The following is a 22700-nucleotide window of genomic DNA, read 5'->3' on the forward strand; positions in this document are numbered from 1 at the left end:
AGCTCCTTGAGGCGTGCCATGGCCTGCAGCCGCAACTGCAGCTCCCGCCCGCTGGGCGTGCTGTGCTGCGCCATCGTGCGCAGCACTGCAGGGGGTGGGGCCAGGGGGGAGATTGAAGCGGGACGGGGCAAGGAGAGGTCAGCGCAGGCCTGCCGCTGGTGGGCAGGAGCTCGCTGGTGGTGGTGATGGGTTGGGAGGGTGGCTGCCGGGTGGTGGCAGATGGCTGCCAGCGAGCGCATGCCAGCCTGCAGCCCTCCAGCACACGCACAGCGTCAGAGCCAGCAGCGCAGCAGCGCAGCACCCACCTGTCTCCACTGAGGGCAGCACCTCCTGGCGCCAGCTGTGCTGCTGCTGGAAAGCGGCCAGCGACTCGCGGCACAGGTGGGCGAGGTACAGCGCGGCGGCGGCGGCGGCGGCCCCACCCTGCTCCGTCGCCGCGCCAGCCGCGGTAGCCGCGGCCACGGTGCCCTCGAAGGCGGGCAGGCCCTCTGCGGCGGGCCAAGGAGGTTGAGCCAGCGAGGTACCAGGCGACGAAGTGGGGAGGGAGCGAGCGACGCTGTGGGGGGCATGCCATGTGCACCTGTCCTGCTGGCAGCGGACAGCAGGCAGAGCAGCTAAGCGCGTGGCGCCTCCCCACCCACCGGCGTAGAGAAAGCCGTAGAGCTCGGGGCCGTGCTGTGCCTGGCCGCCACGCCAGTCGCCGGCGTTGGCCCGCCCCTGCCGCCCGCCGCCGCCGCCGCCGCCGCCCAGCACAGGCGAGGCACGGTACACCTCCACGGAGGACATGGGCGGCTGGTAGTAGCCGCCGTGCGACATAGGGGAGCGGGCCGTGCCCCGTGGGGCCCGGGGTTGGGCTGGGAGGCAGGGGCTAAGCTGGTAGCGTGTGTAGCCCGCCCGGACCGCCTGACATGGCATCCACACCGTGCGATTGCCGAGAACCGCGATGGTGTGCAGAGAGGCTCCATCTCCCCCGCCATGTCAGCAGCTGACTTGGAATTTCGTTATTGAGCGGCTTGCAGGGTGCTGCAGCGTGTCCATCGTGCCTGTCGGACCTCCGACCATCAATCAGCGATACTGCAGGCCCACCCGGAGGGCACAACCGAATTTGCAGCGTCTCCTGGCCGCTTGCCGGGGCCCATCTTGCGAACGGATGACCCTGTAGGGTACATGCAGCAATAATTTACGCTTTGCAATAATTTACGCTTTGGGACGTCTCGATACCTCGCAGGTCGCAAGGCCTGCTCCCCCGCCGCATTCCGACTGCTCTGCGCATGGGCAACGAGCAATCCTCCCCCAGGGCGAGTTGCAAAGATGGCTGGGAAGCCCGCTGCCCACCCAAGCTCCACCTCTCGCCCATTTGTGCTGCTGCCGCCGCCGCCGCGCTGCCTTGCAGCGCTGCCCTGCAGCTACGCTGCCTTGCAGCCACGCGCCCTGTGGCTGCAGTGCAGCGAATCGCCAGATGCTTACCTTGCAGCCACGTGCCTGCTGCTTTACCTTGATGTGAAGCCCGCTCTGGGTGCAGGAGGAACCAACGCTGGAGGAGCGCTGGCAATCGGCTCTGAAACAAGGAACGGCGGCAGAAGTGGAGCGCATGATACTGCAGTGGCGCGCAGAGGTCCCCCAGTTATCTTCCGGCGCTTACAGCGGCTCCTTTTGGAACCAAGCCCTTAAAGACGCGGTGTGGCACAACCACGACAATCCGGAGGTCGTCACGGGCCGTCCACGCGCTGGTGCGCGCTGGCGCCGATGTGAACAAGGCATTTGAAGAATGGAATGATGGCGTCATGGTGTGTCTGCACTTCAATCGGAGGGTTGCGCGCGCCCTGGTGGAGGAGGGCTTCCGGCTGGACCGGAAGGAGGGCTTCCATGCCTCGTACATTTTGCTGGATCTGCCGTGGGACGAGGACGGCCTTCGGCAACGTCTCGGCGAGGAGCTCCATGCGGCAGTGCAGCGCGACGACCGGACAGCGTTGCGTGCGCTGCTGGCGGCTGCCGACGGTGGCGACGCCGTGCGCGCCAGGAGCGACCGTGGCTGGACGCTGATGATGGAGGCGGCCGCCAGGGACCGCGCCGCCCTGGTGCACGAGCTGCTGCCCCACTTTGATCTGGAGGCCGTTGACGCGCAGGGCGCCACCGTGCATGCGCTGGCGGCGTGGAATGGCGCGGATGCTGCGCTGAGAGCGCTCGGCCCATACCGCGGCACGGTGGGCAGGGACGGCCGGTACACGGCATTGCACCAGGCAGCGTCCGCCGGCCGTGCCAGCACTGTGCATCTGCTGCTGGAGCAAGGCCCCGACGACGGCGGCAGCACCTGCTCCACCGGCGAGACGCCGCTGCATCGTGCAGCCGCCCAGGGGCACACTGCGGTAAGGTAAAGGTAAAGGTAAAGGTAAAGGGGCACACTGCGGTGCTGCAACTCCTGCTGCCCTCCGCCAGCGCCGCTGTCAACGCCCGCACCAATGCTGGTTGGACGCCGCTGTTCCTGGCGGCGCGTGCGGGCAGCGTAGAGGCGCTGGTGGCACTGCTGGATGGCGGGGCAGACCCGCTGGTGCCTGTGGGCCCCGCAGCGCATCGGCGGCTGTGCTGGGAGGCGCTGTGCCTCAGCGAAGGGGTGTCCACTGAGCAGCACGGCGCGGCCGCAGAGGCGCTGCTTCACTGCACGCTGCGCTGCGTGGCGCAGCAGGTGCTTGCGTGCCGCTGGAGGTGCTTCTGCCTGGGCCTCTGCCCTGCACTTGCACGAGGGCAGGCCGTGGCGAGGATGGACCGAGGGCAGCCTGCTGGGTGCCCTCACCCCGCTGCACCTGGTGGCGCTCTGCGGCGACGCGGCCAGCATACGGCAGGCGGTGGCAGCGCCTGGTGCCGCCGCCCTGCTCACCCAGCGCACCGGCGGCGTGCTGGGCGGCGCCAACCGGCTGACGGCGCTGGAGCTGGTCATTGATCTGTACAGCGGCCTGCCGGTGAGGTGGCGGCTGCATAAAGGAGGGTGGTGCTGCTGGCAGCGCTGAAAAGAAGGCGCGCCGCCAGGCAGGCAGGCTGGTGTGCGGGGTGGCTGGCAGATAGCCAGCAAAGCAGGCACCAAGGCGCTGGTGGTGCCGCCGGCTGAAGGTATCTCGGTTTGTGTATTGGCTTGGCCCCTCGTGGCTGCAGGTGTGCGAGCAGCTCATTGCTCCTCTTTTGGAGCAGGGAGCAGTGCAAGAGGCGCGGCGGCAGCCCACCCTCCGGACGCGGTGCCGGCCGCCGCGCCGCCCTCTCTCGCAAATGTGTATGCTGGCGCCACGGCGCTGACCATGGCTGTGGCGCGCCGGGACGCGGTGCTGGTTGCAGCACTGTTGGCCGCCGGCGCGCGCGCGCAGGAGCGTGGCGGCGCGGCACTGTGGCAGGCGGTGGCACCGCCGCTACTGCCCAGGTGCGGCATCGGGGCGGGTGGCATGCCGGGACGCTCTGCTCTGCCCCAGCTAGTGTGGCAACCACTTGGCATCTACCTTTGCCCAATGCCCTGAATAAGTTGATGTGAACAAATGCCGCGCTGTCTTGCTCACTCACGTGTTGCAGTTACGGCAGTGCCGCGCCGCTGGCAGAGATGCTCGTGAGCGATCGGTTGCGCGGCGGCGGCGCCATTGTCACGCCGCAGCTGCTGGCGGCAGGGGCCCTGGGGGCAGATACTGGGGTAGTCAGGCGCTTGGCGCAGCTGGGCTACGGTCCCAGCCGTGGCGAGGACCTGGCGGCTGCGGTGGCGCAGCTGGCGGCGGCGCTGCGGGCGCACGCTGACGGCTGCGGCGGCGGCGGTGGCGGCGGGGCTGCCAAAGACCGCTCAATGATGGATGCCTTGAAGAAGGTGGGGTAGCGCGTTGCCTGCTCTGCATCCCTAGGCTGTTGTTAGGGCCGCTCGGCTGTGGGGCGAGGCCGCTGGAAGGAATGCCGGCCCCTGCTCCCCGTGAACATTAAGCAGCGTTCTGTGCACCTCGCAGGTCACGACCAAGCAGTGCATGAAGCTGCCGGGCAGTGTGCTGTCCGACTTCCTGGCGAACGGCGTGGGCAGCGCTGTGCTGCAATTCATACAGGACCATCACGACAAGGTGCCTCACCTGGTGCTGTCGCTGATGGGGCAGTGCTTGACAGTGTGTATTATACCTCTCAGATCCTTCACCTACATTGTTTTTATCTTTCAGTTCTACGATCAGATCTCTGTCATCCCTTCCAGTTCCCTGTGCACATGTGCCTTGCAGCAAACACACAGCTTTGCCGCCCACCCCTCGCCGCTTGCGACTTGTGCACCGCAATTCATACCCATGGGCAAGTCACATGATAATGACATTGCATCAGCAATTTCTGCGTCCCAATTTCTGATGTCTTCATTGCAGACGCCGTTCAAAAATGCCCAGGGCCACCTGTGCAGGAGGCCAGCCTGAGGGTGTGCACATCTCCCGCCCGCCATGTCAGCATCAGCTCAAGCTTGCAGCAACTTGAGCTCGGAGAGTATTGCAGCGTTGTCTATCGTGCCTGTAAGACCTTCGACCATCAATCCGCGTTATTGCAGGCCCACCCGGAGGGCACAACCTAACTGGCAGCGTCTCCTGGCCGCTTGCCGGTGCCCATCCTGCGAACTGTTGACCCTGCCCGGCGCACGCAGCAATAATTTACGTGTTGGGTTGTCTGGTAGCGCAGGTGGCGGCCAACGCGGCATGAAGGGACGCGAGCTGAGAGGTGCGGTCGTTCCTGCTCGCCGTGGGCATTCCCCCCAGCGCTCGGGAACGGCTGCAGGGACGCGCGGGCTGTCTGCCACCCCCTGCGCTTTGCCTGCACCAGCTGGCGCTACCTGCCGCCGCCTGCTCCGAGCCGCGACAACGCCCAGCCCGGCCCACCCGGGCCCTGCTGAATGCAGGACCTTGCGCCGCGTTGCTGCCGCTCCTCACGGCGCTTCTTGCCACCTGCGTGGACCATGCACGGGCGCAAGACTGCGCGGCGCAGCTGCGGGCGGCCGCCGGGGCGGGTGCCACCACAGAATGGATTGACCCAGCCACTCCCGATGATGCCTGCACGGCACAGCTATGCACCGGGGACTATGCCGCCTGCAACGTGGACGGCCCGCCGCTGAGCACGCTGCAGGCACGCTGCCCGCCGCCGCCGCTCTGTCATGCCAGCGCACCTTGCCGCCGCCAGAGTCTGGCGCTGACGCCCACTCCCCGGCCCTCCCCATGCGCTTGCTCACACCCACACGTGTCGCATACCGCGCCGCCCTGCCTGCCTGCCCTGCCTGCCTGCCGCAGCTGGTATTCAGTGACGAGTTTGAAACTCCCGGCCAGGCCTTTGGCCCGGCGGCGGGCAACCCGCGCTGGACGGCGGAGCGTATGTGGTATTGGGTGACCGAGGACATTGAGGTGTACCTGCCTGAGCAGGTGCGGGCGGCAGGCGCTGGTGCAGGTGGCGGCGGGTGCGCGTGGCATGGCGCCGGCGCATGCGGCTCTGGGGGCTGGGCTGGGCTGGGCTGGGCTGGGCTGGGCTGGGCTGGGCTGGGCCGGCAGGGTCGTAACCTCCTGAGCTCAGTGGGCTGGGCTGGGCCTGACTGGGCTGGCAGAGCGGCAGCCTCCTGAGCTCAGCGTCGATCCGCGCGCGGCTGGCCCGTTGACCTGTCGGTGCGTGCCATTGGCAGGTCACCACAGAAGGCGGCGCCGCCGTCATAACGGTGGACAGGGTGGCGGCGGGGCAGCCCAACGCCACCGCGCTGGCGCAGCGCCCCGACGGCGCCGTGTGGAACGCCTCCTCGGCCTTCAAGTCGGGCTTTGTGGACAGCTGGAACAAGTTCTGGTGAGGCGGCTGGGTGGCAGCTGGTGGTGGCGGTGAGGAGGAGGAGTGTAGGCGCGAGAACCAGCACGGGCGGGGCCGGCAGCGGCCCTGTTGCCGCCAGCACGGTTTGGCTGCTCATGACGCATGCCACAAGCAAGGGCTGGTGCGGCCGGGCTGAGCCGCCGCCTGCCGCCGCTGCCGGTACCGCCCCGCAGCTTCACGGGTGGCTACCTGGAGGCGCGCCTGCAGCTGCCGGGGGACGAGGTGGTGTCTGGATTCTGGTGCGCTTTGCTGCTCCGCCCATCACACACACACATGCGCACACACCATGTGGAGCCCACCTTGCTTGCGTGCGTGCTTGCGTGCTTGGAGTGTGTGTGCTGCTTGACTGTGCGGCCCGCAGGCGGCTGGCTCCCTTGGGCCGCCCCGGCTGCCTCCAACTGTCGCCTGTACTGCGCCGTCCCGAGCCGTGCACGTGCTGCGTCCCCCACGCAGGCCCGCGCTGTGGCTGATGGGCAACCTGGGGCGGGCCGGGAGGGCCCAGTCCACCGCCGGCATGTGGCCCTTTACGTACGACACGTGCGGCGGCGGCGACGCGGGCCCCACCCAACAGGCCATCTCCGCCTGCCCAGACCCGCCCGGATTTGACCGCACCAAGTTCGGGCTGGTGCCGGGCCAGGGGCGCGGCGCCCCTGAGATTGACCTTGTGGAAGTGATGTGAGCCGTGGATAGAGGGAGGGGCAGGCAGGGGCGGGGTGTGGGGAGGCAGGGAGGGGTCCTGGCGGGCAAGGGAGGCGAAGCGCGGCTGTCCCCGGTCCCCGTCGGGTCGCTGAATGCATTCGCGTGCTCGCTCGCTGCATCCAGGCGGCCAGCCCCTGCTTGGCTCGCGGCATTGCGGCCCGCCCTGCGCTTCTGGCTGACCACCGCGCCTCTCCTGCCCGCCGCCCTGCCTTTCTCACTTGGGCCTGGCGGCCTGCAGGGTGGGCTCCAGCAGGAGGCTGAAGCCGGGCCAGCGCCCGCCCGACCCCAAGCCGGGGCAGCAAGTGTACCCTCACAACCTGCTGACGCTGCAGGCGTGTGGTGCTGCGTGTGATGGCGCCGCGCTGCTGGCGCCGCCGTCGCTGGCGCCGCCGCTGGTGCAGAGGATGTGGGCGTGCCTGCCTGCGCCGGCGCCTGCGCCGGCCCCACCCACGACGTGGCCGCGTGGCTGTTGCCGCGTATGCCTTTACCTCCCCTGCTTCCCCTATCTTGCTGCAGACCGCGCCGCCGCTTCCCAACGGCACCACATGGACGGATGAGGGCAAGCCGGGGCCAGGTGCATGCCCTCATCCACTGGTGTCTGTCCCCAGCCGGGAGGGCAGAGCACACTGTGTCCCTTGCTTTGCACAGCCCTGCTCATGACATCTCTATTCTAGCACTACTGCAGGGCAGTACCTTCCGCAGGACTTCCTTCCAGGTAAGAGCCTGTACCTTCCATCAAGCTGCCACTGCATGTGCATGCCGCCGCTGGTCTGGGTGCCTCTTGGCCTCCACTTTGGGACAGCACACTCCAGCACAGCACAGCGCCGCGCTTGCTGCCTGTTCGTCGCGCCCTTGGCCCCTGCCGGCCGCCGCTGCCACTACTTTCTACCCCCTGTCACTACTCCCGTCGCCGCTGCTGCTCGTTCAGAGGGCATGGTGACAGAGACGGCCTGGTGGAAGGGCCCCTTCACAGAAGCCAATGACAGCCAGCAGACGAGGTGGGAGGCCCCCGCTCCGGGCCTGACCATCGGCCGCTGCCCTGCTGCAGCCCTGCTGCTCTCTCGTGTGCCCGGCCCTCAACTCTCCCCACGCCGGTGGCGGCCACCCCCAGCCCCGCTGAACCTGGTACATAGTGTTCTCTGTCGCAGGCCGGGGAGCCTGTACCAGGATGCGGTGGGGGCCTACGCCTCGCTGGAGCCTTCATTCTGGACCGCCTACCACACCTTTGGCCTGGTGGGTGGCCTGGCTGGCCTGTGGCACGCCGCGTGCGCTGCGTCGCTGCCAGCAAGAGGCATGCCAAAGGCATCGCCGCTGCGCCGGTGGCACTTGCTTCGCTGCACCCCCGCTGGGAGCCCACACGCAGCCTCCATTCCCTGCGCGAACGCGTGAAACCCCCGGGCCACACACAACGTTTGCCCGCGTCGCTGGCCTGCCTGCCTGCCTGCAGGCACTGGGTGCCGGGGCAGTACATCCGATGGTACATCGACGGCACCCTGGTGTACGAGGTCGGCAGCGAGGCGCTGAGGGCGCAGACCAACAGCACCGGTGGGTGGGCAGGCAGCACTGGCAGGCAGGCGGGCGGTTCCATCCTCCCCTCGCCGTGCGCCATCACCACCGCAAGGCACAAACACTTTGTCTCACGCACCTGCATACACACGCCCACCGCCGCTGCCTGCAGGCTACACCACATATGAGCGCCTCGTGCCGCTGGAGCCCATGTGAGCACACAGCGACAGGAGCTGAAGGCAGCTTGTGTGTGTGTGTTTGGGGGGGGGGGGGGGGGGGGGGGGGGGTCGTTCTGCCGGCAGCTCTGCATTCTGCGCCGCGGACAGCCCGCTGTGCTGCTGGGCATGGCATGCCCACGCCTGCCCGCCTTGCCGCCACACGCTCCCCTACTCTTCTCCTCTGCCCCTGCCTGCCTCCCGGCCCCATGCGCTCATTCCTGCCCGCTTTCCTCCCCTTCCCCTGACTCTGCAGGTACATCATATTCAACCTGGCCATGTCCAGTGAGACTCAGCTTCTTTGGGCTGCCTGCCTCCCTCCTGGGCCGCCTGCTTTGTGTGCCTGCCCGCCGCCCGCTCTCCAGCTGCCATGCCTGTTTGCGCGCCTGTCGTTCCTGGCGGTGCCTGCCCTCGAGCTACCCCCCCCCTGCCCGCCAGACGGAGGAAGGGTGCATGGCGGCGGGGTGACCACAGCGCGCAGAGCGTGCGGAGCAGCGTGCCATGCCGCCCAATGATCCTCCTCACTTTCGTCTTCGTCGGTGTCGTCCTCTCTCCCCGTAGACTCGTTTGGGTACGTGGACCTGGAGAAGCTGGAGTTCCCGTCGCAGTACAAGGTACTGTGTGCAACCTCCGAGCGGTACTGCATCATGCAGTGCTGCACAGCAGCTTGTCAGCCACATGCAGTGTTTGGCCCCAGCCTCATCTCCCTCTCTCCTTTGCCCCCGGCATCCCGTAGCCGCACGCCCATCCCCACGCACCTCTCCCTGCATCCCCACACCCCCACACACACTCAGGTCGACTACATCCGCGTGTTCCAGAACGCCTCGGCCGTCAACCTGGGCTGCAGCCCCAAGGACTTCCCCACCCAGCAGTACCTGGCCTGGTGAGGCTGCGGCCTGGGCCGCCGCCGCCGTTCGGCGTGGCCCAGCGCCACCGCCCCTCGATGCCTGCTGCTGGTGCCTCCTCGCCTGGGCCTGCCTTGCGCTACCGCATGCTGCCTGCTGCCGCCGCCTGCCTGCCTACCTGCCTGCCCTCCTGCCTGCCTGCCCCTTTCGAAGCAACCCCCTTCCCATCCTGGCCCTGCTCCCCGCAGCAACCGCGACAAGTATTTGCTGACAGAGGAGGACCAGGGGCTGGTGCAGGGGGCCTGCCTGCAGGCGCCCTCCTGCCGCCAGGAGGCCAACGTGAACTTCGAGGTGGGTTCCGCTGAATGCTCCTGCTCTTGCTCCTGCCTGCCGCCGCTCCCTGCTGCCGCTCTGTCTCCCGCGCTCAGCAATGCTCCAGAGCTAGACGTTGAATGTGGGGAAGCTAGGCCTGTGGACGTCCTTCAGGCACCTGCAGCTTTCCTTTTACCCGCGGCTCCCTGCTGCCGCTCCCTGCTGCACCCGCTGGCGCACGCCTGCCACCCTTGCCGCCGCATGCTCCCAAGCGGGCCTTGCTTCTGCTGCCTGGATTCAGGGCGGGGACATCCCGTCAGGCGACGGCCAGACGTTTGTGCAGCCGCGGCAGCTGGGCAGCGCACGGGAGTGCTGCCAGGCGTGCCAGGCCATGCCCGCCTGCGGCGCATACGTCTACTCTACATCGCAGCAGACCTGCTTCTTTAAGGTGGGGTGGGGCTGCCGCCTGGGAAGCTGGTGGCGTGTTGGTGGGAGGCAGCACCCCACACAGACAGCCTCCAGCAGGATTTGGTAGCGGGAGGCCGGTGGCGAGAGGTGCTCCGCTCCGCTCAGCTCCCCGGCTTGTTGCTGGGGTGCTCAGTGGTGACCAAAGGTCCTGAATCTGGCTGGCTTTGGCGCAGGCGCCCACGGGGTGGACCAAGGCGCCCGTTGCCGACCAGCAGTGGGGGGCGCTGGCGGGGGTGGTGTACGACGCGGGAGAAAGCTGGCCACGCGGCACAGAGGGCAGCGGCGGGCCCCCACCCCCGGCGCCCGACGGCAGCCCTTCGGCGCCCCCACAGCCTCCCAGCGGTGGCAGCGGCGTGCCGCCGCCGGCCCCCGACGGCGACGGCGCTGCGCCGCCCCCACGCCCGTCCAGTGGCAGCAGCGCCATGCCACCGCCGCCGGACACTGACGAAGCCAGCCCGGCGCCGCCCCCTGCGCCCTCCAGCGGCGGCGCTCGGTCGGGTGGGGTGGGAGGAGTCTGCGGCCTGGTGGCGATAGCGCTGGCAGCCCTGCCGGGCGTGCTGCTGGCATCCTAGCCGGATGATGCAACCACTCCCTGGCTGTGAAGACCATCCCTGGGTGAGGACAAAGGCAAGTGCTCCGCGGCGAGTTGGCGTACCATGCTGGCGGGGAGCGTAGGGCGACTGCCAGCTCCAACCTCTGCCCCGTTCAGTACATGCCGCTCTTTTGTACTCCTGCTTCATTGCCCCCAAGCAACCCCGTTCCGGCCATGTCAGGTCAATCATCGCTTGCAACTCGCTTTACAGGGCCCGCCCAGGCCGGCAGCCAGATGCGCCGCTCCGCACACCAGCGATTGCGCCAGCACACCCGCTGCTGCTGCTGCTGCTGCTGCGTTGACCAGGCTGCTGCTAAGACTGCGCGCCGGCGGGCAGGCCGTGCTTCTCTATATAGGCATCTATCTCCTCGGGGCTGAGCCCCTCAAAGGGGTCCGCCTCGCTAGCGCCACCGGTCACCTTCTTGCAGAACTCCTCGATTTCCTGCCGTGGAGGAGCGGAAGGGGCACCATGCCATGGTGCAGGCCTAGGGAATCGCACATGCCAAAGAAAGAAAGGAAGGAACGGGCGGCACGCTCACCTCTGGCGACATGTTCCCAAAGGGGTCGTCATCGCCCCACCGCACCAGGATGCTCTTCCCCGCCAGCACCATGCGCGCCGCCTCCAGCCGCTTCTCCTCGAGCACCCGCTTGCGCTCCTCCTCCGCCTGTGGGGTGGGAGCAGCAGGGGAGGAGCGCCATGGGCTAGGCAGGGGCTGGTCCGGGCGAGGGAGCCAGGCGGCGTGGACGAGGCAGGCAGCAGCGACGCCATCCGGTAGCAGGCAAGGCACCTCAGGGTATGCACACACACACACACGCACACACACAGCCCTCCTGCATGTCTCCCAAGCCGAGCCATGGCAACCACTGGACCATGAGCAGCTGCAGGCCGGGCAGCGCCGCCGCTCACCGGGTCTGGCCCCTTCTCCCACTCGAGGCGGTTGAAGAGGATGAGGGAGATGCCCACCACAAACACGCCCCAGTACACCTTCTCCCACCACCGCAGCGCGCCGCCCTGCAGCTGGCGGCGCTCCCAGGGGAACATCCAGGGCGCGCCTGCGGGCGGGCAAAGGTGGAGGCGGGTGGGGCGGGCGGGATAAGCTGGGTTTGTGCAGCATTGATGGACCAAGGGAAGGCAGGCGTGGCAGCAACCGGCCATGCTGCTGGCAGCGAACGAGCCGCTGCCAGGGTCCTGCGGTGGGCATCCCCGCTCCAGACGCACCGACTTGCACTTGCTTTGCCGCCTCTGCTGCTGCCGCCGCGTCTGCTGGCGGCTTGCCGCCGGCCGCCTCGCCGGCTGCTGCCGCGCTGGGCAGCGACCTCCTGGCCGGGTGCCGAGCTCTAGATGCGGCTTGCAGCAGGTCATCGGGTAGGGTTGAGTAGGCTGGCCGCTGCAGGCCGGCGCCAGCCCGGCGCAGCAGCTCCTGCCCGTGTTGCAATAGCCTTCTGCATGCCATAGCTGGATGCTTCCCCAGGCCAGCGGAGGTCGAGCTAGGAGGCTGGGAGAGCGATTGGCACCAGCAGGTTGGCGGCTAGGCGCCAATCGGGTTGCTCAATCCTGCAGTGGTGATAGTGAATGATGACGATCGAATGCAATGGACGCATGGGAGGGAGAGCGCCGTCCAGGTTGGCTCTACCTGGCCAACTCCGAGATTCTCGGCTCCACGGCTCGCCATACTGTCGTTGGACCACTGCCTTCGTGATCAGGCGAACTGGCCGCTTAAGCCCTCTTGCTGGGACCATCGATTGAAGTGCAGCCCGGAAGGCACGCTTCCCGGGGACCTGTGAACACCCTGTTGCGCTCAGAGTTTGGGGCTCAACCACCCTGAAGGCGCAGCTATGTCGGCAGCTCAAGACAGCCTCTTGCTGGGCACCGGCCTGCTGCCTTCGGGCCTGCAGCCAGCCCCAACAGCGGCCACGCAGAATCATGTGCCGGCGGCCCATGGTGTGCACCACTGGCCTGCCGCTGCGGCGGGTATGCACCCCGCGCTGCTGGCGGGGCCCGCCCACCTCCAGCTGCTGCCGCAACAAGGCGCCAACCCAGCCGGCTTCTATGCCGTCCCAGGCAGCCAGCCAGCCATTTACTCCCAGGCTGCGGCAGTACCAGATAGCACCAGATACGGCGCCGCTTATGCCGCCGGCCCAGTTCACCCCGCAGCAGCGTATCATGCGGCGGCGCAGCAGCAGGCGGGCGCCAGCGGGGGCCTGCTGCACGTCAACCCCAAGCAGCTGGCCTGCATCCTGCGGCGGCGCAGCAAGCGGCAGAAGCAGGAGGCCGAGAACAAACTGCCCCGCGTGCGCCAGGTGAGTTGCACTGGGAGGGACACCGTGCCCGCCTGCTGCTGCAGCACACAGGGCTCAGGTACCGGCCTGATGCCTTTCCCCGCAAACTGGAGCACCACAGCAGGCACACGTGCATGAGTGGCAGTCAGCATGTGGCTTGCGGTGCCAGCGCCCTCGCACACTCGCCGCCTCATCCCTGCCACCACACCCACCCGCCCCTTGCCACGCCACCCTGCTCCGCAGCCCTACATCAACAAGAAGCTACACACCCACGCCACAGGCCGGCTGCGCGGCAGCCACGGAAAGTTTCTCAGGTCAGTTCCGGCGCCGGGGTGCGAGGCGAGGCAGCGAGGCGTGTGCGGCGGCGGGAGGGCCGCCGCTCTTTTGCTGCCTTGTCTGCTTTGCTGGCGCCAGCTCAGCTGCCGAGCCAGTCTCTGCTTGCTACCTCCGACTACCCACCGGCTGCTGCTGCGCGCCCTGCCCTGCAGCAACGCCGAGGCGGCGGAGCAGGAGCGGCGCCGGGCAGCAGAGCCCGCCGACCGAGCAGACACCTGCCTGGGGCGGCAGCCCGAGCACGAGGAGGAGGGACAAGAGGAGCCGCTGGAGCAGCAGGAGGAGGGCCTAGATGAGCAGGAGCAGCAGGAGCAGGAGGAGGAGGAGGGCGAAGGCCTAGAGGAGGAGGGTGGCTCGGAGGATGAGCCGCAAGAGGCGTCGCCGGCAGAGGCACGAGCGCAGCAGCAGCAGCAGCAGCAGCATGACCCAGCAGACCGCAGCTAGCTAACTCTGGGCAGCCGCCGGCATAGGTGCATGCCTGGTGCTTCTGCCGCTTCTGAATGCGCCACTCACACAACTGGCCGCGCTGCTGGCCACCTTGAATAGCCGATTAACGTGTAAAAGAGTTTAGATCATTCAGTCACATTGGAATTGCAGTCAGGTGGGGTGAACCAGACAGGCGAAGCGGGAGGGAGAGAGCATGGAGAGGAGCAGCAACACATTGAAGCAGGGAAAGTCAGCGCAGTGGGTGCTGGGATGTAGGTGCAGCCTGGACTGGTCACTCCAGCGGCCGTGCCCGCAGAATCTTTACTTCCGACAGAGGCCGATCGGTCTTGTCAGTCTGCAAGAGCGACAGGGGCACGGAAGGCATGCGGGCGGCAGCAGGAGCGTGAGGGTACCCGCCAGCAGCACGCATAGAAGCAGCAGCAGGCAATCCTGGACAGGTGGCGGGCGCTGCCAGGCAGTTTATCCCCAGGCACAATAACACACGCAGGCGCAACCATGTTCCCAGGACAAGCCACCTACAGCAGCAGCTTCCCACCTGCACGTTGTCTAGCCGCTTGATGACGTCCATGCCGCCGCACACCCTGCCAAAGATGGTGTGCTTGCCGTCCAGCCCTGCACAGGCAGCGGCAGCGGCAGCCGTGCAGGCGTCGCTCAACACCCCGGCAACATCAGGGGAGCAGAAGGGTGTGGGCCGCAGAGCTGCCATGCGCCAGCTCCCCCGCGCGCTGATGGGCAGGCTGTTTGGCATGCGCCTGCCAAGTGTTGCGCATGGCTGCCGCTGCTGCTCCCAGCGGCGCTCACATGGAGTTGGCGCCGTGGTGACAAAGAACTGCATGGCACACACGCGCAGAGGCACGGCACGGCAGGGTCAGACGAGGTGCGCCGCGGCCAGCAGCCGGTTGGGCCTGGGCTCCACACCTGCCCCGCCGCCACCACCACCGACACACGTGCATGTATGCACACACGTGCGCACGTGCCCAGCCCACCTGGCTGCCGTTTGTGTTGGGCCCCGCATTGGCCATAGACAGCACCCCCGCCCCCGTGTGCTTCAGCTCGCGCAGGATCTCGTCCTCGAACTTTCCACCCTGCGGGGAAGAAAGCACGGCGGGTCAAGCATACGGCCGCACGCAGCAGAGGCGGCAGCTTGGCAAGGACAAGAGGGCAGCAGCGGCAGCAATGTCGGCCAGCCGGCTGCCAGCACAGCAGGCGGCCGGCGGTGCCCTGCTGCTGCCGGCGGGCGGCCGCACGCACATAGATGGAGCTGCCGCCGCGCCCGGTGCCAGTGGGGTCTCCACCCTGCAGAACGCAGCCCCAACCAAACGATTATGTGCCTTAAATGGTATGAGGCAGTCGGGGGTAGGCAGCCAGGCAAGCACCCTGTCTAAAGCAAAGCAGCAGGCCGCAGTTACATCTCGCGGTGATGTTCCTGCCAGCCCCCTTCCCACAGCAAGCAGCAGGGGACACCGCCAGCGGCAGGTGGGCCCGCCCCCTTACTCACTTGTATCATGAAGGACTTGATGATGCGATGGAACTGCAGGCAGGGGAGGCAGGGCACGCAGAGGCACATCAATTCGACACAGTATACACACGTCATCCCAACAGCAAGACATGAACACGAGCTGCAGGCGATGTCAAGGACGATGGCTCATGCTGCAGCAGCGTGCATGCACCAGCAATGCATGCGCCCCCAGCTGCAGGCAAGGGTCGCCGGGCTCGAGGGCGCCGCCGCAGTCTCACCACGGTGCCGTCGTAGTATCCTTTCCTCGCCAGCTCCAGAAAGTTTTTGCAGGTCTTGGGCGCGTGCTTCGGGTACAGCTGCGCCCAGCAGCAGCGGCGGCAGGCCAAAGGGGCGCTCAGGCAGGCGAGCAGGGAAGCCAGGGTGGGTGTGAGGCGCGGCGGCGGGCAGGGAGGCGGCGGCAGCGGGGCCGCCTGCTGCCGCCTGCGCGCGCAGCCGCGACTTCTGCACCTTCCCGGCAGCGTTCTCCATCCCATGGAGGTGCGCCAGGGGTGCCAGCAGCTGCTGTGGCGCTCACCTCGACCTGAAACGTGCCCATCGAGGTCTTTATTTCCACGCGGGGAGCCTCCATGGCGGCCTGCTCCTTGCTACAATCGACTAGCGAAAGGAGGGGCTGAAGGGAGTGCCTGGGCGTGGTGATGAGGGCTTAGGGGTGTGGACGACGCCGCTCGAAGGCCGCAGCTGTGCTGATCGAGCTGGGCGAGGCGTGCAATCAAATATGAAACAAAGCCGAAGCTCGCCGCTCCTGCTGTGCCCCTGCTATGCTGCCATCTGTGTGCTGGGGCGTCTAGACCCCCAGGCCGGCCTGCCACCAATCTCCGACTTCGGCAACCTCGCTGGATTGACAGCCGCGCCGCGCTAGCCCGTTGATTGCCCAGTGGACCCCTGCTGCAGAGCGCCCAGGGGCTTAGCAGCGCTGGCGGCGCGCTGAACATGCCCGGGACCCTCCCCCAGCCGCAAATTGACGAGGCAGGCGCTTGCATGGTCGCCCAACAGGCGAAGAATGACGGCTGAGCCTCACCTGGAACCCCCTGACCACGCTAACAACAAGCGCAAGGCCGGGTCGCCGCCAGAGGGCGAGGACGGGCGGCAGCAGAAGCGGGGAGCCTCGGCGCCGCCCGATGCCGCCGCGCTCGAGGAGCGGCGGTGGGAGCTCGCCGAGGTGTATGCTGCTTATGATGCGCTCTACCGCGCCTATCAGCAGCAGCGAGCGGAGGAGGATGGGGGAGTGGGCGGCAGCAGCAGCGCGGTGCCGCCCCTAGAAGCCTCCTTCCTGCGCCTGCTGCAGGCGGGGCAGGGTGAGCCGCCGCCCCTCTCCCGCCTCCTCTTGTTTCCGGCCTCTGCCCCTTGCTTGCGTGCCTGCTGACAAATTCGTGCCGCGTCTAGCATCCTGCGCCCTGATCCACCGCGTCTGCATCGACTTGAGGCCCCTCCTCCTGCTGCGCCCTCTCCTGCAGCCGGCTCCGACGGCTGCCGCCGCCTGGCCGCCCGCCTTGTGCCCCGCTTCGCCCGCCACTTCCCGCAGCACTGCACAGCCTCGGCCGAGGCGCTGATTGGCCTGGCCCACCTCAGCCTGGAAGGTGGGTGCTGCCTGGAGGCGTTACGAGCGAGCGTACTGCGTACAGGCAGCTGCTTCCCCCCCTGGGTGCCATGCTTGGAGCGCCGCCTGCACAGCCCGGCGCACCCAGCACACCGCTTGCCAACCACGCCCCCGCGCCCGCCCTCTGCTGCCGCCGCAGAGCCCCAGGAGCTGGCGGCGGCGCGCAGCGCTGCGATGGCCGGGCTGGCAGAGGCAGCGGAGGCGGCCAGGGCTGCGGGGGCGGCAGGCCAGCAGGCCACCATCAAGCTTGTTGACTTCTGCTTCAAGTGAGGCTCTGCAGGGGCGGGCCTCTGGGCCGCTGCTGGGCAGCGCGCAGCCGAGGTGCCGGCAGCGATGATGCCGGCATGCCCCTCCATTGCTGCCGCCCACCCTGCCGCCTCTCTGTGTGCGCGCAGGCAGCTGCGCCACGCGCCCGGCGCCGGCGGCGCGGCGCCGGCGACCGCCAACGGCGAGCTCCCAAACGGCAGCGCCGGCGCCTGCAGCCCCGGCGGCGCCGCGGCCCTTGGCAGCTGCGGGCTGGAGGAGGCGCTCTGGCCGTGCCTGGACCTCTGCTTTGCCAGCCACTTCAGGTGCAACCCTCTTCCGAGGACCCACGCCTGCTCCTGCTTGCTCCTGCTGCCTCCCGCCGGCGCCGCTGCTGGCGCCGCGCCCCCGCCACCGCCCGCGCCGGGGTGCCGAGCCGCATGCCCCTGCGTCGCCGCTTGCTGCCTGGATCGGGGCTGCCGCAAGGGGCACCCTGCCGCCGCCATGCGACTTCCCCGCGCCTTCTCCCTATCCAACACTGTCCCGCGGCACGTGCTTGGGTCCCCGCCGCCGCGCCCTGTCTGCAGGGTGGTGCTGGCAGCGCTGCTGCACGCCCTTAAAGACCCTGCAGAGCCGTTTTATGCCGTAGCCCGCCGCTTCCTGATCCAGCGGCTGCTGGCCGCGCCGCTGCCCGCGGCGCCGGCCGCCGCCGCCGAACCCGGCAGCAGCGGCAGCGGCAGCGGCGGCGAAGACATGGAGATCGACGGCGGCGGCGGCGGCGGCCAGGCGACGGCGGCGGGTGCGGTGGTCGCGGGGCAGCCGCTGGCGGCGCGGGTGCTGGGTGGGCTGCAGACCAAGGAACAAGGCTGGGTGCGGGCGCATGTCGAGAAGTGGTCCACAGGTGTGGCGCATGTGCTGCCTGCGGGTGCTGGGAGCCTGCATGACTGGGAGATGCTCTGGTCTGGTTTTAGCAGCAGACCAGAACAGCGCTGCTTGCTGAGCAGAGCCGGTCTGCTGCAAGCGGTCGTGGTGCCCTTTGGAGTCGCAGTCGCCGCGTGTCCTGCCACGCTGCGCTGCCGCCGCTGCTGCTGCTGCTGACTCTTCTCCGCCCCTTTGCCGTGCTGGTGATGAGGTGCAGAGGTGGACCCGGCGAGCAGCGCAGAGGCTGTCGCCCTCCTGGAGCAGCTGCTGCAGCACCTGCCAGCCGCCAAGGCTGGCCAGCCCGCCGGCTGGCTGTCGGCGTCGGCGCTGCCGGCGCCCGCACGGGGCGCGGGCGGCGCGGAGCAGCAGCCAGCGCAGCAACAGCAGCAGCAGCAGCAGCAGCAGCAGCGGACGCCGCAGGCCGCGGTGGGCCAGACACCCGCCTCGCGGCAGCGGCAGCAGCAGCAGCAGTCTCGCAGCGACAGGGAGGGGCGGGAGCGGGGCTCGCCTCGCTCTCGGTCCCCAGAATCGACGCTGCAGCCCTCGCTCTCGCTGCGGCGCTCAGGAGGCAGCAGGGGAGGGCCCCCGCCCGGCAGCGCGCGCAGCCGGCAGCGCGACGGCAGCCCCAGCCCCGCGCCGCGCCGCCGCACGCCCAGCCCGTGGCGCACGCAGCAGCGGCAGCGCAGCGGCAGCCCCTGGCGGACGCAGCGGCAGCGCAGCAGCAGCCCCTGGCGGCGCTGGTCCCCTGCAGCGGAGAGAGACCAGCAGCCGCCGAGGCGCGGCGGCGGCGCGGGGTGAGCCGCCGCACCCGCGTCCCTGGCTTTGCCGCCGCTCGTCCGCTTGCTCTCTGCCGCTGCTGCCTCCTGCTGCATGCCAGGCTATGCTGCGCAGCATGCCAACCACCTGCCTGCCTCACACGCCGGCTCTGCCCGCCCTCCTGTCCTCGCCGCCTGGCCGCAGGCGCGGCGTCGGCGTCGGCGGCTCTCCTCTTCGGCGCAGCAGGCAAAGCATGGAGTCGCTTGGGCCAGACAACGGGGACGTTGCGGGCAGCCCCGCACGCTCGCTGCCACGCATGCCGCCAGGCGCGCCGCCCTGCCTCCCCGCCGCTGCCGCCGCCTCCCTCCCGGACCTGCTGCCGCCGCCGCTGCGCCTACCGCGTGCACGGCACCCTTGCGCCGGCCGCACCTTGGCATTAGTGGCTTGCTGCTGCCCGCTGACCCTGCACCCAGCCTGCCCTCCACCACCTCCACCCACCCCCGCCCCCACCCTGTCCCTCTGGCGCAGGCTTCCCGCAGCCGGCGGGCTCGCCCTGCCTGGCCGCAGCCTGCCTGCTGTTCTGCGGGCTGCCGCGGGACTTAGAGGAGCGGGACCTCCGGGCCGAGTGCGCCAAGCACGCCAAGGTGAGGGCGGTACCGTTGCGTACCGCTGTGCTGGGGCGCTCAGCGGCCGACAGGAACCGTTGCCGGGGGGTGGAGCAAGGGCCGCCTCTTTCGGCCCCTGTTTTTGTGTGTGCATGGAGCTGCGTCCGGCAATGCTGCTGCCGCCGACGCCGCTGGGCCGCCTCTGTGGCATCATCTGCTTCTCGCCCTGCCCTGCCGCAGGTGGAGTGTGCGGTGCGCCCCCCGGGCCTGCAGGGCTGCGCCTTTGTCACCTTCAAGTCTGTGAGGTGAGGCGCGGTGGGGTGGCGCCCATTCGTCCATCTGGGCGCTGGGCCAGCAGGAAGGCTCTGGGGTGCTCGGCAGCGGGAGTGGTGGATCCCCAGCCGTGAACCTGCCCTTTGGGGGTGGCTGGCCTCTGGGCAGCGCGACGGTGGCGTGGTGCTCAGCAGCGCGGGTGGGTGTGGCGGCGGCAGCGCTGGGGTGGGCCCCTGCGGCGGAGGAGGAGGCGGGTGGAAGACGGTTCTTTCGTTGCCTCACCATGCGCGGCCCAGCTTGGGCAGGTGGCACGCTGCGGCCCTTTACTGACACATACCTCCCCTCCTCTCCTGCCCCCGGCAGGGACGCCAGCCGCTGCTACGAGGCGATGTGCGAGGCGCTGCCGTGGCGCGACCGCGGCGCCCCGCTGCAGCTCTCGTTTGTGCACACAGCCGTGTACCCGCCGCAGGCGCCGCCCAGGCCTCAGGTGTGCCGGCTAGCGGCATGGGCAGGGCCTGTGGCCGGCTGCGGCACAACTGGCGGGGCGCGGGCGGGGCTCCCCGGCTGCCGCTGCGCCCCTCCCTATCCCTCCGCTGCCCCACGCACAGCACGCCGCCACACGCCACACGCGAACACCGCCACCGCCGTCGCCGCCGCCGCCGCTGAGTGCGCCCGTCTACGCGCTTCCGCCGCTGCCTGCAGCTGCCGCCCAACCACGTGTGGATCGCGGGGGTGGGCAGTGCCGCAGACGAGGCCGAGGTGCTGCGGTGCTGCAAGGAGGGCGCCATCCCGCCGCCGGAACACCTTCTCAAGGTAGCTGTATACTACCGCCGCCGCCGCCGCCGCTGCATGGTGTGCATGCAGGAGACGGCACTCTGCAGCAGCTGTTGCTGCTGCCGCTGCTGCGCCTTGCGTCTGTAGCTGGCTCTGCCGCTGCTGCCGCTGCCGCTGCGCCGTGCATCTGCCCCTGATGCCGCCGCCGCTGCACGCCAGCCGCCGCTGCACGCCAGCCGTTGCGCCGCTCGGTGAGGAGGATGTGTCGACGGGCGGACCGAATGCGCGCTGATAACGCGCCTGACGAGTGTCGACTGTTTTTCGGCAAGGCCCGGCGCGCCGCGAGGCGGCGCCGGGCTGCGCCCTGAGAGCAGCTGCGCTGCGCTGTGCACACGCACCCACGCACGCCGCCCTGCACGCCTACACCCTGCAGCCCATTGTGTTTAGGCTTTCGCTGCATGCACATACTCGCATGCTTTGCTTGCCTTGCCTGCCTGCCAACGCCCGAGCCGACGCCCCTGGCTGCCCGCGCGCGTGCCCTCGTCACCCGCCGCCGCCGCTGCTCCCCGCCTGCAGGTGCCCGCCCGCCGCCCCGGCCTGCTGCTCGTGTTCCGGGACGGCGGTGTGGCAGAGGCGGCGGCCGCCGCCATCCGCGCCGGCCGGCCGCGCATCCTGGGACCTCCCGGCCGAGCAGGCGCCGACAGCGGCAGCCCCGCGCCCCGCGGCGGGCCGCCGCGAGGCGCGAGCCGGGAGCTCGGCGGCCGGGACGGCGAGCGGGACGGCGGCAGGGCTGGTGGGCGGGAGCGGTGGGAGCGAGGGGTGGAGGCCAATGGTCGGGAGCGGGACGGCGGCGGCGGCGGCGGCGGCGGCAGCGCGCCAGGCGTGCAGCTGCCTCCGGCAGAGTATGCAGGGCGCACGCTGTGGGTCGGCCAGGTGTGTGCGTGGTGGTGGCGGCGGTGGCGGCGGGGGTGGTGGTGGTGGTTGCGGCGGCAGTGATGCGTCGGCGGCGGGATGGGGTCTGCCCTTCTGCTGCTCTGGACCGCTGCACGCCAGGCAGCAGGCGGCACAGCCGTCTGCCATCTCGCCGGCTGCTGCGGAGGGCGGCTGCCTGCCGCGCCTGCCGCCTCTGCCGCGCCGCCGGAGGGTCCGCCGGAGCGGCGCCAGCCTCCCCTGGCCAAGCAGCCGGCGTGACCCCCCCACGCAGACACACACTCTCCGCTTCTCTCCCTTCTTTCCTCCACACCTCCACGCCTCCCTGCCTCCCCGCAGATCCCGCCTGGCGCCCGGGAGGAGGCGGTGGTGGAGCTGTTCCGCGCGTGCGGGGAGCTGGCCGGGCACAAGTTCCTTCGCCACACCGCCTGCATGTTTGTAGACTATGCCACCCAGGCGGGGGCCACCGAGGTGAGGAGGGAGGAAAGCGCGGGAGGAAAGGGCGGGGAAGAAAGCGTCGGGAAGAACGAAGAACGCGCGCGGCAAGGCCAGGAGGATGGGGGGCGCGGCGGGCGGCGGCGCGGTGCATGCGGCTCGCGCGCGCGGTTGTGGAAATGTGGAAATGTGGGAACATAGAGGCATGGCTTGTAGACGAGCCGTGGGGACACCGCATGCCCCGCCTTGCCCCGCAGGCCCGCAAGCGCCTGGATGGGCACCGCATGGCGGGCGGCTGCCTGCGTGTGGAGTTCAAGAATGAAAACCAGTTCTGGGGGTCAGGTGAGGCCGCCCGAGAGGCGGTATGTGTGTGACTGGAACAGGGAAGCTGCGTGGCAGCTGCATGGTGCAGCGAGGCCTCGGACACGCCTGTTGCAGCAGCAGCTGCTGGAGGCAGCGCTTGGTTGCGTGGGCTCTGGCCGCGGCAGCCCTCCCATCCTGGGGCGCGGAGCTGAGGCGCTATCATGGGATGCCTGCAGGACGCAACGCGGCGGGCCGGGACAGCCGCCCGCCGCCGGCGGCCGGCCGGGACGCGGCGCCCGGGCCGGCGAGCGCGGGCGGCGGCGGCGGCAGGGACAGGTGCGTGCACGCGCCGCGTGGCTGCGTGCGGCCTCCTGCGTCGCTTCTGACAGTATCTACAGTAGTACCAGCAGTACCCGGCCTGTCTCACGGGTGGCTGTGCCCTCGGGCCTCAGGGCAGCGCCTGTCTTGCAGAAGTGACTGGCTCGGCTCTGGCTTGCCTGCCCGCCTTCTTTCTGCATGCGGCAGCTGCTGACTGGCCCCTCCCTGGCACCTGCCACCCGTTGCAGGCACCAGCAGCACCCGCCGTTCCGGGAAGGCCGGCAGGCGCCCGGCGGCGGCGGCCGCCCCCGCGGCGGCAGCCCCGAGCGCTTGCCCGAGCCGCGGCTGGCGGCGCCGCCGCCGCAGGGGCGTAGCCCGGAGCGCAGCCGCTTGGGGCAGCCGCCCCATCCACAGCAGCCGCAGCGGCGGCGCAGCCGGGAGCGCAGCCCGGAGCGCGCGGGGCCGCTCGAGCGGCGGCCGGCGAGGGATCGGGAGCCCGGCAG

General features: G+C 69.5%; 4 protein-coding genes across 4 annotated transcripts in view; 2 read left to right on the plus strand and 2 right to left on the minus strand.

The window, feature by feature from the left end:
* CHLNCDRAFT_135962 (hypothetical protein) overlaps nucleotides 1-816 on the minus strand; it is a gene marked incomplete at both ends in the record, with an annotated part of 7390 nt that extends 6574 nt beyond the window's left edge. The window contains 2 exons of the mRNA XM_005846029.1: nucleotides 306-488; nucleotides 642-816. Coding sequence (XP_005846091.1) covers nucleotides 306-488; nucleotides 642-816 — 358 coding nt within the window. The remainder of the gene's footprint in view (nucleotides 1-305; nucleotides 489-641) is intronic.
* Nucleotides 817-1784: 968 nt separating this feature from the next.
* On the plus strand, nucleotides 1785-13520 carry CHLNCDRAFT_53340 (hypothetical protein; the record flags this gene model as incomplete). Its single annotated transcript, XM_005845897.1, has 29 exons — nucleotides 1785-2371; nucleotides 2437-2683; nucleotides 2742-2957; nucleotides 3354-3406; nucleotides 3553-3835; nucleotides 3969-4215; nucleotides 4441-4704; nucleotides 4883-5076; nucleotides 5268-5396; nucleotides 5651-5805; nucleotides 6000-6065; nucleotides 6280-6501; nucleotides 6764-6920; nucleotides 7042-7099; nucleotides 7211-7240; nucleotides 7454-7523; nucleotides 7674-7790; nucleotides 7973-8070; nucleotides 8204-8243; nucleotides 8503-8531; nucleotides 8808-8860; nucleotides 9041-9129; nucleotides 9340-9442; nucleotides 9705-9851; nucleotides 10045-10374; nucleotides 11467-11542; nucleotides 12619-12764; nucleotides 12987-13057; nucleotides 13232-13520. The coding sequence occupies 29 exons, from the start codon at nucleotides 1785-1787 to the stop codon at nucleotides 13518-13520; spliced, it is 4566 nt and encodes a 1521-aa protein (XP_005845959.1).
* Nucleotides 13521-13794: 274 nt separating this feature from the next.
* On the minus strand, nucleotides 13795-15610 carry CHLNCDRAFT_135966 (hypothetical protein; the record flags this gene model as incomplete). The annotated part of the gene is made up of 8 exons (XM_005846030.1): nucleotides 13795-13857; nucleotides 14059-14135; nucleotides 14325-14352; nucleotides 14510-14608; nucleotides 14775-14819; nucleotides 15022-15054; nucleotides 15261-15338; nucleotides 15557-15610. The coding sequence occupies 8 exons, from the start codon at nucleotides 15608-15610 to the stop codon at nucleotides 13795-13797; spliced, it is 477 nt and encodes a 158-aa protein (XP_005846092.1).
* A 432-nt stretch (nucleotides 15611-16042) lies between these two features.
* CHLNCDRAFT_135967 (hypothetical protein) overlaps nucleotides 16043-22700 on the plus strand; it is a gene marked incomplete at both ends in the record, with an annotated part of 8480 nt that continues 1822 nt past the window's right edge. The window contains 15 exons of the mRNA XM_005845898.1: nucleotides 16043-16337; nucleotides 16497-16619; nucleotides 16779-16905; nucleotides 17035-17208; nucleotides 17470-17783; nucleotides 18021-18597; nucleotides 18764-18960; nucleotides 19088-19203; nucleotides 19405-19469; nucleotides 19801-19924; nucleotides 20140-20250; nucleotides 20788-21144; nucleotides 21481-21612; nucleotides 21834-21918; nucleotides 22116-22240. Coding sequence (XP_005845960.1) covers nucleotides 16043-16337; nucleotides 16497-16619; nucleotides 16779-16905; nucleotides 17035-17208; nucleotides 17470-17783; nucleotides 18021-18597; nucleotides 18764-18960; nucleotides 19088-19203; nucleotides 19405-19469; nucleotides 19801-19924; nucleotides 20140-20250; nucleotides 20788-21144; nucleotides 21481-21612; nucleotides 21834-21918; nucleotides 22116-22240 — 2922 coding nt within the window. The remainder of the gene's footprint in view (nucleotides 16338-16496; nucleotides 16620-16778; nucleotides 16906-17034; nucleotides 17209-17469; nucleotides 17784-18020; nucleotides 18598-18763; nucleotides 18961-19087; nucleotides 19204-19404; nucleotides 19470-19800; nucleotides 19925-20139; nucleotides 20251-20787; nucleotides 21145-21480; nucleotides 21613-21833; nucleotides 21919-22115; nucleotides 22241-22700) is intronic.

This window comes from Chlorella variabilis, assembly GCF_000147415.1.
Source record: "Chlorella variabilis unplaced genomic scaffold CHLNCscaffold_15, whole genome shotgun sequence".
Taxonomy (NCBI): Eukaryota; Viridiplantae; Chlorophyta; class Trebouxiophyceae; order Chlorellales; family Chlorellaceae; genus Chlorella; species Chlorella variabilis.